The 11949-nt window shown below is 48.7% G+C and overlaps 1 protein-coding gene across 1 annotated transcript in view; it reads left to right on the forward strand.

The window, feature by feature from the left end:
• Positions 1 to 11949, forward strand: part of LOC135177470 (methylcrotonoyl-CoA carboxylase beta chain, mitochondrial-like) — an 18751-nt gene continuing 6802 nt past the window's right edge. Inside the window, exons 1-8 of the mRNA XM_064147483.1 lie at positions 1 to 77; positions 827 to 1143; positions 5568 to 5764; positions 6621 to 6799; positions 7386 to 7466; positions 8517 to 8695; positions 10097 to 10289; positions 11244 to 11335. Coding sequence (XP_064003553.1) covers positions 839 to 1143; positions 5568 to 5764; positions 6621 to 6799; positions 7386 to 7466; positions 8517 to 8695; positions 10097 to 10289; positions 11244 to 11335 — 1226 coding nt within the window. The 5' untranslated portion in view covers positions 1 to 77; positions 827 to 838. The remainder of the gene's footprint in view (positions 78 to 826; positions 1144 to 5567; positions 5765 to 6620; positions 6800 to 7385; positions 7467 to 8516; positions 8696 to 10096; positions 10290 to 11243; positions 11336 to 11949) is intronic.

Raw genomic sequence — 11949 nt, forward strand, 5'->3', positions numbered from 1 at the left:
CCGCGTCCCGCAGGCTGCGGCCGGGCCTGCTCCGGAGCCGGCTTCTGTCCCGCGGAGCGCTGGGGCTCTGCTGCGAGGTGAGACCTTGGAGTGCCGCTGGAAGCTGACCAGCGGGACGGGGCAGCGCTTGTGCCCTGTGCTCAGCGCTGGTGAGGTCGCAGCTCCAGTACCAGCTGCAGCTTTGAGCCCCGGGCTCCAGGAGAGGCTGGAGAGGCTCCAGAGGAGGGAACGGAGCTGGCAAAGGCTCTGGGGAAGAGGTCGGGTGAGGCGCAGCTGAGAGAACTGGGAGCGTTCAGCCTGGGGGAGATGAGGCTGAGGGGAGACCTTCTGGCTCTCTGCAGTTCCTGAGAGGAGGTTGGAGCCAGGTGGGGGTTGGCCTTTTCTCCCAAGAACAGAACAAGAGAAAACCAACCTTAGGGTGCACCAGGGTAGGCTTAGATTGGACACGAGGAACACTTTTTCCCCCTGAGGGTCGCCAAGGCCTGGCCCAGGCTGCCCAGGGCAGTGGTGGAGTCCCCATCCTTGGGGAGGTTTCAGAGCCATGGCTGTGAGGGACATGGCTTAGCACCAGGCTCGGTGGTTAGGCAGTGGTTGAAGTCAGTGACCTTAAAGATCTTTTCCAGCTGAACCAATCCAGTGATTCTGTGGTTTAATGGTAGCCTGGCAGTGCTGGGCCAACAGCTGGACTTGATGATGATCTTAATTAAAGGTCTTTTCCAACCTGAACCATTCTGTGACCCTAGCCTCAGGTGTGATGCCAGCTTCACTTCCTCAGTCACAAGAACGTTTAGTTTCTGTTAATGTGTCTTGTTTCTTCTCTCCTCAGTTCTTGGGCTCAATGGCTGCTCTCTGCTTCCTGAGCAGCCTGCCTCCTGAAGCCACATCTCAGCTGTTCCCAAGGTTGCAAACCATAACTCATGTGTTGGGCAGAAAATACAAGGACTTGTGTCATGGCAGAGAGGCAGCAGATACGCTGCAGAAGCAGGGCAGGACGTACCACATGGTTCCCTGTCGTTTAGTAAGTAACAAAGCCAAGCACCGAGGGCATCCAAATACCTACCCGGTTCTGGATGGTCGTATCCCATCTTTATACCAACAGCAGTTTGAAGAAAACTTAAGGAACAGTGAGTCTGTTATTAAAAGGTAACAACAACTTCTTTTTGAGGGGGTGTTGAAAAATGTTGCTACTTGTAAGATGGTGGGAGAGTTACTTAGGGCCCTGTGATGGTTTGGGTGTTACCCATCCCTCCACACTTTGGAAGTCACCCAGACTAGATTCAAGGGCTCTGGAAATCGAATGAAGCTTTATGTTTACAGCTTAGCACGATAGACAAGCAGATATTTATGATATATACAGGAATATACAAGGTAAAAGGTAATACAGAAATACTACAGCCCTCCCAGAAACCTGAGTCCCCAGGAGGGGCTCTCAGACATCCTTCCACCTTCTTCCTACCCCTCTACCTCACCCAAGATGTTGTCTTATGCCCAAGGAAGATTGGAGGGTTGGTCAGGGAGGTTAGGAAGCAGATGAATTATTCACACAGACAGTAGGTTAGGTTAGAGAGAGAAGTGCAACCCACAAAGCCCAGAGAGCGACTCTGTTATCTATATTTATATTCTTGTTCTTATACAGCTCAGCAAGCTTATGAGTGAAGTAGACATCACATGGTTTCCTTCTCACAACCTGTCATCCAGTTCTTCTCACCAAAACATTCTAGCTAGGCTCAAACTAGCACAGGCCCCTTCTAAGAGCTTTTCAGCATGAGGAGTGGCTGAAGGACCTGGGGCTGTTTAGTCTGGAGAAGACCAGAGGAGATTTGATAAATGTTTATAAACACCTGAGGGCTGGGGGTCAGGAGCGGGGGGGGGGGGGGGGGGGGGCAGGCTCTGCTCACTGATCCCTGGGATAGGACAAGGAGCAATGGATGGAAGCTGCAGCACAGGAGGTTCCAGCTCAACACAAGGGGGAATGTCTTGACTGTAAGGGTCCCAGAGCACTGGCACAGGCTGCCCAGAGAGATTGTGGAGTCTGATGATACTGTGATACTGTGTGATGTGTTCCTGTGTGACCTGAGCTAGATTATATGCTCCTGCTGTGGCAGAGGTGTTGGACTTGATGATGTCTTTGGGTCCTTTTGAACCCCAGACATCCTGTGAGCCTGTGATAGCTCATTAGGAGACAATTTAGACAATGTTCTACCTGCCTAATCTGATGAGTTATTTCCTAGGGTCATGGGACACGTGAGTTTGTTAAGTCCTCTGTAAAGTAGCCATGAGGCAGCTCATACAGCTTAAGAAGTTGCCAGCAGCCTGGTGAGCCTGCCCTGCTTACCTCAAAAGCTCGCTGGTATCTTTGCATGGCAGTCAGCACTCAAGAGAATCTTCTGGAGAATTTGGGATTCTTTGGTTGGTTTAGACTGGCTGTTAGAAGGAAGTTCTTCAGTACAACGATGGTGAGACTCTGGGATAGGTTGCCCAAAGCAGTTGTGGATGCCTGCTCCCTGGAGGTGTTTAAGGCCAGAGGTCTTGGGTAATCAAGTCTAGTTGAGAGGTATCACAGTATCATCAGGGTTGGAAGAGACCTCACAGATCATCAAGTCCAACCCTTTACCACAGAGCTCAAGGCCAGACCATGGCACCAAGTGCCACGTCCAATCCTGCCTTGAACAGCTCCAGGGACAGCGACTCCACCACCTCCCCGGGCAGCCCATTCCAGTGTCCAATGACTCTCTCAGTGAAGAACTTTCTCCTCACCTCCAGCCTAAATCTCCCCTGGCACAGCCTGAGGCTGTGTCCTCTTGTTCTGGCGCTGGCCACCTGAGAGAAGAGAGCAACCTCCTCCTGGCCACAACCACCCCTCAGGTAGTTGTAGACAGCAATAAGGTCACCCCTGAGCCTCCTCTTCTCCAGGCTAACCAATCCCAGCTCCCTCAGCCTCTCCTCGTAGGGCTGTGCTCAAGGCCTCTCCCCAGCCTCGTCGCCCTTCTCTGGACACGCTCAAGCATCTCAATGTCCCTCCTAAACTGGGGGGCCCAGAACTGAACACAGTACTCAAGGTGTGGTCTAACCAGTGCAGAGTACAGGGGCAGAATGACCTCCCTGCTCCTGCTGACCACACCATTCCTGATGCAGGCCAGGATGCCACTGGCTCTCTTGGCCACCTGGGCACACTGCTGGTGTTCCTGCCCATGGCAGGGGGGTTGGAGTAGATGATCTCTGAGGTCCTTTCCAATTTGATCCATTCTGTTATTCTGTGATAGAATAAATTAAAAGAATTTGAAAATACCTTTTACTACTTTTAAACTCCTTTTACCTAACCATTTGGGAGTTTAAACTAGTTTTCTTCCTGCTGTTCTCTAAGGCAGCTTCTCTGCAGAGGGGTGGTGGCATTGAGCTGGAAGAAGCTGCATTTACATGAGGCATTAGGAAGAAATTCTCCCCCATGAGATGGTGAGGCACTGGAACAGGTTGTCCAGAGAAGTTGTGGATGCTCCAAGCCTGGAATTATTGAAAGCTAGGTTGGATGGGATCCTTGAGCAATCCCAAGCCTGGAATTATTGAAAGCTAGGTTGGATGGGATCCTTGAGCAATCCCAAGCCTGGAATTATTGAAAGCTAGGTTGGATGGGATCCTTGAGCAATCTTGGTCTAGTGGGAGGTGTCCCTGCCCATGGCAGGGTGGGTTGGAACTAGCTAATCTTTAAAGGCCCTTCCAACCCAAACCATTGTGGTGATTGTGTGAATTTTACAAGGGTCAGTACTTAAAAAAATTCACCCTCCTCAAATACAGACTGAAATGCCTCAGGCAGTGTTTAAAGTAGTGCCATGTGCCATTGTTTGCCATTTATTGCCCCAAACACTTTTTCTAGACCTTACCTAAAATTTGTATTGTGTTGGATTTTGAATGCAAAGATGAAAACAGTGACTCAGACGTTTACAGAGCTGCCTCCTGAAAGCGCTGACAGTGGCTGCAGTTAATCACAATTCACTGCTAAAAGCAGGAAAATGTCTTTTATCTGTTTGTCCTTAAGATCAGATGGCAAATGAAATTGAAAGGGCTTTGTCCAGAGGAGCGATCTGTGAGCTGGAAGCGGAGCTGTGGCAAACACACTGTGCCCTCCTGTGGTGGCATTCACAATGGTATTAAAAATCCTTAGCTTTTTCCTCCTCGGTTTTTTCAATCTCCGCAGCCTGCAGGAAGCCACAACAAGGTAATGGAGTCACAGAGAGGGGTGTGAAAAGTTGTGTCAAACACTGGTTTCAGTTACAGATGAGCCATCTTGCTGAGAAATACTTCAAACAGATCTCAGCATCCCAGCATAGCGGGGTTGGAAGGGACCTCTGGAGATCATCCAGTCCAACTCCCTTGATAAAGCAGGGCACCCGCAGCAGCTTGTCCAGCAGCACAATGCCCAGCTGGGGTTGGAGGCTCTCCAGACAAGGAGACTGCACAACTTCTCTGGGCAGCCTGCTCCAGCACCCCAGCACCCTCACAACAAAGAGGTTTCTCCTGCTTACATGGAACCTCCTGGGTTCCAGATTGTGCCCATTGCCCCATGGCCTGTCATTGGGCACCACTGAGAAGAGTCTGGCCCTATCCAGTTGTCCCACACCCTTTAGCTGTTGATCAGCATTGAGCAGATCAATGAAGAACCTGTTTATCTAAGATCAAACTTATTTCAGATCCCACATCCATTTCCAGTTTCTTTGACTCATAGTTTGACTCATAGCTTTCCTTGCTGCTGCCCTAACCAGTAACATTTATATTTGCTGCTTCTCTTGGTGTTCGTATCATCATTCACTGCATTTAAAGTCTGTCTTCTGTGCTTTCAGTTGGACATTTCTTCTAGGTTTATTATTGTTGTTGTTGTTATTTTTATTATTCATTATATTATTACAGTTTAATAATAGTAAATAAACACTGTAATACTATATAATAGTAAATAAATGCTGTTATTATGCTATTTACTTCACAATTCCTGATTTTTATCAGATAACCCTAGTGAGGACAACTGAAGGAGGAAGCCTTTGCCTGGGTTCTTCCCTAAAGCAGCAGGAACAAGGAGTTAACCAACCATGCTGAATTAAGACTACTAAATTATCTATCTTACTGCTACTACTAAATCATCATAGCCTCATTAATAGCTGCAAATCAATAATAGCTGCTAATCATAGAATGGTTTGTATTGGAAGGGACTTCCAAAAGTCACCTCTCTTTGAGCAGAGACATCCTCCACTGGATAAGTTGTTGCAGGGCAATAACTCTCCAAGTCGGTGATGCTCAGCCCTTTCTCCTCAGTTCTCGACTGGTGGAAGAGGTTAATTCTGCTCACATGTTGTGAAAGAAGATAGAGAGGGTGTGTGTAGGCAACACCCAGGGCAGGATATGGATTAAATAATGGCTGCTAGCTGGGAACATAAACTCCAGTTTGAATCAAGGATCCAGAAATGTGAATTCATCCTGAAATGAAAACTCAGTGACACGCTTAATGACTGTGTTCAATCCATAATAACGTGTAGGGAAAGGTGGTTTTCATGAACTGAAGCTTTGGGGTTTTAAATCAGGTGCTCAGAACTGCTGGAGTCTGTCAGCAAAGGAGGGGGAGAAAATGCAGTCCTGCGTCACACCCAGAGGAACAAGAAGCTGTTTGTTCGGGACCGTCTCAAGTTGCTGCTTGATGATGAAGCTTTCCTTGAGCTGTCTCCGCTGGCAGGCCTCAATATGCCCTATGGTGATGTCCCAGCTGCTGGCTGGCTGACTGGTAATTACTGGTAAATGTGATGTGGTGGGAAATAGAGGGAGGTTGTGTCATTGCTGGGGTCTTTGTGGATGTGGGTTGAGGGTATTCTTCAAGCAGCCTGTGTTGGAGGTACAGCAGAGAATGGAGAACACCTTTGCTGAGTCACAGAGTGGGTTGGGAGGGACCTTTAAAGTTCACCAAGTCCAACCCCCCTTCAGTCAGCAGGACCATCAGTTGTATGTAGGTGATGTTTAATTGCTTTTCCTGTTATCTCAAGAGTTGGAAGTCAGCTTAGGTATTTTTTTCTCTTAGGTTGCCACCAAGAGGAAGTTTAGTTCAAGTTCTCTGTTCTGTTGTTTAGATGATTTAGTCTGGAGAAGAATGGGATGGGACCTGCTCAATGCTCAGCAAGACATAAAGGGTGGAGGGCAGGGGGATGGGACCAGACTCTTCTCCGTGGTGCCCAATGACAGGCCAAGGGGCAATGGGCACAATCTGGAACCCAGGAGGTTCCACCTTAACAGGAGGAGAAACATCTTTGTTGTGAGTGTGCTGGAGCACTGGAATAGGCTGCCCAGAGAGGTTGTGGAGTCTTCTTGTCTGGAGAGCTTCCAAGCCCAGCTGGACATTGTGCTGCTGGGCAAGCTGCTGTGGGTGCCCCTGCTTTAGCAGGGGGGTTGGGCTGCATGATCTCCAGAGGCCCCTTCCCACCTGTACCACATGATTCTATGATTTTTTTTTGAATGTCATTGAGTTTCAGCCTCTTTCCTCTGTGGTGTTTACAACTTAATTTGCAGTTTCTTGCTACCAAAAGAACAGCTGTGATTTGGCCTCTTGCTTAGAGAATCCTGATAAACATCTGTGGTACCACTTTCAGGAGTTGGGAAGATCTGTGGGGTCTGGTGTGTCTTCATAGCAAGCGATGCCACTGTGAAAGGAGGAACTATTTATCCTATTGGTTTGAAGAAGCAGTTAAGAGCTCAAGAAATAGCCATGCAGAACAGGCTGCTATCTGTGTACCTCGTGGACAGTGGGGGAGCCTTCCTACCCCTACAGGTAATACTGGGACCAGTTCACAGAAGAAAACACCCTTCAAGAGTGCTGGAGCCCTGGAGCAGGCTGCCCAGAGAGAGTGTGGAGTCTCCTTCTCTGGAGAGCTTCCAAACCCTGCTGGACATTGTGATTCTGAGTGAGCTGCTGCCAGTGCCCCTGCTGTAGCAGGGGGATTGGACTGAGTAAAGTATGAACATGAACTCCCCTTTCCAGTCCTAGTCTGGGCAGCATAAACTGTTTTCACAATAACTGATGAAACTTCCCTCAGCTTTCCCAGCAGCTGGGTATCCTTCTGGTGTTGCTCAAAAGTGTGAGGTGAATAAATACCACAGCAAATGCTGCGTATGGAAACTTCAGGTGTGATTCACAGGATCCTAAGATGGTTTAGATTGGAAAGGACCTTAAAGATCAGCTGGTTCCAACCCCCTGCTATGGGCAGGAACACCTTCCACTAGCCCAGGTTACTCAAGGCCCCAGTCAACCTGGCTTTTTTTAGTGGTTACAATGGTTTTGGGAGTGAAGGATTTGAAGAGGAATTACTGGCTTTGGAGGGTAATGCTGAAACTCTGTCTTTTCTCTGTACCATCAGTCAGAGCTGTTTCCTGACAAGCTGCACGGTGGCAGAGTCTTCTACAACGAAGCCATCATGTCTGCTATGAGGATCCCTCAGGTACAGTGTCATGTGGGGTACAAGGAAGTGTAGTAGGGCTCTGAATTCCAGTACAGCTTCTGGGAGCCACTCTGAGACATGGGAAAACAATCCTTAAAGCTCATCTTTTCTGTTTGAGGGGGAGATTCGAATTGTCTCTCACCTAACAGAAACTTGCGGGGTCTTCTCAGCGGTTACCGGCTGATGGGAAAGCATCAAATCCTTGGCTTGTTTCAGACCCCTCTTAAAACCAGTGGCAGCATTCCTGCTGCCTTTTATATAGAACCATAGAATTTGAAGGGGGCTACTGGAGAGCTGGAGAGGGATTTTTCATGAAGGGGTGACGTGTTTAAACTGGAAGAAGCTGGATTTCGATCAGACGATAGGAAGAAATTCTTCCCCGTGAGGATGGTGAGGCACTGAAACAGGTTGCCCAGAGAAGTGTAGGCTCCAAGCCTGGCAGCCTTCAAAGCCAGGTTGGATGAGGCCTTGAGCAACCTGGTCTAGTGTCCCTGCTTGTGGCAGGGGGTTGGAACTAGATGATCTTTAAGGTCCCTTCCAACTCGAGCCACTCTGTGATTCTGTGGCAATCACAGACTGGGTTGGGTGCATAGGGGTGTTTAAAGTCCGTGCAGTCCAACCCCTCTGCAGTCAGCAGGGAGAGCTGCAACTAAGGCAGATTGCTCAGAGCCCCAGAAAACCTGACTGGCAGTGCTTCCAGGGATGGGGCAACTGCCATCTCTATCAGCAACCTGGGACAGGCTCTTGCCACCCTCAGTGTCAAATATTTCTCCCTTCTCTCCAGTCTGAGTTTCTCTCTTTTAGTTCCAAACCATCACCCCTTGTCCTGTCACAACAGGCCTTGCTCATATGTCAGTCCCCAGCTTTCTGATCAGCCCCTTAAGCACTAAAAGGCCACCAGAAGATCTTCCTGCTGCTTTTTCTTCTCCAGGATGAAGAACCCCAACTCTCTCAGCCTTTCTTTGTGTCTAGTTCATTGTTTCCTAAGCTGCAATTTTGCTTTTCCATTCTCCCCTCTGCAGCATCCTGATTTTGGTCTGTGTCCTTCAGGTGGCAGTGGTGTGCGGCCCTTGCATAGCTGGAGGTGCCTACATGCCAACCATGGCAGAAGAAGTGGTGATGATTGATAAAATTAGTACACTCTTCCTCGGTGGCCCACCTCTGGTGAAAGCTGCTACAGGAGAAGATGTCTCTGCTGAGGACCTAGGAGGAGCTAAACTTCACTGTCAGTATGTGAAATAAGGCTCAAAACCAGAGAGAATTCAGAAAAATTGGCTTTGAAGAAACTCTTGTTCTGTCTTAAAGTGATGTGACCAAAGCTACTTGGATGGCAGGACACAATATGGTCCTCAAGGGCTGAAAAGGTGGAAATGATGCATGAATGATCATGTATGTGGGAGTATCACAGCTGGCTTCCCTTTCTTCTTAAATCAGTGAAATGAAGGAAAACTGAAGAGGTGTTAAGGTGTGAAGCAGGGGCCTGAGGACGTGGCTGAGTGGCCACGGTGGTGTTAGGTGGATGGTTGTACTCAAAGATCTTAGAGGTCTTTTCCAGCTGAAAAAACTTGTGTGATTCTATGAAATCTGGTGTTTATTCCCCATTTTTCCACTCTGTTTGTGAACAGCTTCAAGCAAGTCAGTTCCTGTGGGCCTCAGGGGGACCAGCTTGAGAATGTGGTGAAAGAACTTCTAATGTAAATGTTACCTGGGTGTAGTTCAATAGGGCCAAAGTGCAAGCTCCTCTTCATGGACTGGGGTAATCCTAACCACAAATCCAGGCTGCAGGTGAAGGGCTGGAGAGCAGCTCTGAGGAGAAGGACTTGGGGTGCTGGTGGGTGAAAAGCTGGAGATGAGCTGGCACCGAGTGCTGCCGGCCCAGTCCTGGGCTGATCCCCAGCAGCATGGGCAGCAGGGGCAGGGAGGAGATTATGCCCCTCTGCTGCACTCTGCTGAGACCCCACTGCAGTGCTGGGTCCAGCTCTGGAGTGCTCAGCAGAGACACAGAGAGACACCTGTTGGAGTGGGGCCAGAGGAAGACACAGCACTGATGGGAGGGCTGGAAGCCCTCTGCTGTGAGGCCAGGCTGAGAGAGTTGGAGTTGTTCAGCCTGGAGAAGAGAAGGCTCCAGGGGAACCTTAGAGCAGAGGGTACAGGAGAGTTGGACAGGGACTTCTGACAAAGACATGGAGTGACAGGATGAGGGGTGATGGTTCCAAACTGAAAGAAGCTGGACTTAGATGAGACATCAGGAAGAAATTCTTCCCCACGAGGGTGGTGAGGCACTGGAACAGGTTGCCCGGGGAAGTTGTGGAGGCTCACAGCTTGGCACTGTCAAAAGCCAGTTTGGATGGGGCATTGAGCAAGCTGCCCTGGCAGGAGGTGTCCCTGCCTGTGACAGGAGGTTGGAACTAGCTGATCATTAAGGTGTCCCTTCCAAAGCATTCTAGGATTCTGTGAAGTTTAGAAGGATCAGTACTGCTTGCAGCTCCTTCCCACCAGAGTAATCACACAGTATCTTCGGGGGGGTTTGGAGAAGCACAGTCCAGGCCTAAGGCTTTTCCTTCAGTTTGTGGTGTTCTGCCAGAATTCAGATGTCATTAATCCAACCCTAATGAACTCTTCTCTCCTAGAGTCAGTGGCTGCAGTGACCATTTTGCAGCTTCAGAGAAGGAAGCCTTCGAATGTATCCGGAATGTGATCTCTACATTGAATTATGAGCCAATGCCAGAGGAGGTGATGGAGCATGATGGTCCTCTCTATAGTTCTGAGGAACTCTTGGGGCTGGCACCCCGAGATTACCACTGTACTCTTCCAGTTAAACTGGTAAGGTGGCACATAGGTGTTTCTTCATCCTTCCAGCTCCAGAGGACCAGACAGCAGTGGTTCTGTCTTGGAAAAGCACCTGAAATACTTTGTATTATTGCCTCATCAATTGCCAAACTGTCTTGAGCCTGCAACAAAGCAGAAAGGCTGTCCAGGGGAGGCGATGGAGTCACCATCCCTGGAGGTGTTCAAGAGATGTGTGGACATGGCAGTGTGGGGCATGGTTTGATGGTCACAGAGGTGATGGGAAGAAGATTGGACTTGATGATCCTATAGGTCTTTTTCAACCTTAATGTCTCTTTAATTCCCTGCTGGGTGGAAGGTTGGACCTGATGATCTTAGAGAGCTTTTCCAACCTTAATGTTTTTGGGTTCCTGTGTGTTTTGTAATGTGGTGACTGCCTGGAGATCATGAACCCCTTTGAAGTCCTGTTTTCTCCTCCAGCATTTTTTCTCCCTCCAAATATCTGTCTTGTGTCTTAAATCCCTCATAAAAACAGTGACTGAAGCCAAACAAAGCTCAGATTAAACCTCCTTGAGGCTGGGGCAGACACTAAGACAGAAGCAAATAGATCACGAGCAAGATTCTGCTGTTTCATGTCCACACAAACTGAACTGAGCAATCTAGGGGGTGGGTCGCAGTAATTTTATGCACATGAAGAACTGCTTTGTACCACTGAAATAATTTGTAATCAAATATTTAGCTCAAAATATGTGGTTGGGAATCAGACATAAGCAGATTTGAGGCTTTGTGGGGAGTTTGAAAGTACCTTCTGTGCTCATTTAGGTTGAGTTGTTGCATTTTGAGGCCTTGGTGTTTGAAAAGAGCTAATCCTGTAGCAGAATTATCTTATTTTCACTTCAGTTGCTGTGGTCAAACTGTACAGGGAGGTGGTGGAGTTCCCATCCTTGGAGGGATTTCAAACCCATGCAGACACTGGATATTTCTTTGCAGATCTTGAGTCGCCTGCTGGATGGAAGCAGGTTCCAGGAATTCAAGGCTAGTTATGGAACAACATTGGTGACAGGATTTGGCCACGTCGAAGGGTAAGGCTTCAACATTTTACTATCAGAATGTGTCCACATCTTTGTTTAAATGTGTCCAATAGCTTTGATATCACCAGCAGGTTTTGCAGTGTTCCAGTAGCAGTGTGGTTACCCACATTGGGCTTGTTGTGATAGGGTAAAAGGGAATGGATTGAGGCTTGAGGAGGGCAGATGCAGACTGGAGATCAGGCAGAAATTCTTTCCAGTGAGGGTGGTGAGACACTGGCACAGGTTGCCCAGGGAGGTTGTGGATCCCCCCTCCCTGGAGGTGTTCAGGGTCAGGTTGGATGAGGCCTTCAGCAACCTGGGCTAGTGGGAGGTGTTCCTGCCTGTGGCAGGGGGTTAGAATTAGATGTTAGTTCCTTTAAGGTCCCTTCCAACTCAAACTCTTCTGTGGTTCTTGGAGAATTGCTGAAAAAATACTTGTGGAAGGCCTGATCTTCTCTCCCTGAGCTCTGAATTCACTGCCTCTCAGGCCAATACAGCAGAGAGTGCTCACAAATGAATGGTTGTCACCATCCTGTGAAATCCCAGAATGGCAGGGGTTTGAAAGGTACCTCTGGAGATCACCCAGCCTAATGCCCCTGCTCAACCAGGGGCACCCACAGCAGCTT

Source organism: Pogoniulus pusillus, chromosome 8 (genome assembly GCF_015220805.1).
Source record: "Pogoniulus pusillus isolate bPogPus1 chromosome 8, bPogPus1.pri, whole genome shotgun sequence".
Lineage (NCBI taxonomy): Eukaryota > Metazoa > Chordata > Aves > Piciformes > Lybiidae > Pogoniulus > Pogoniulus pusillus.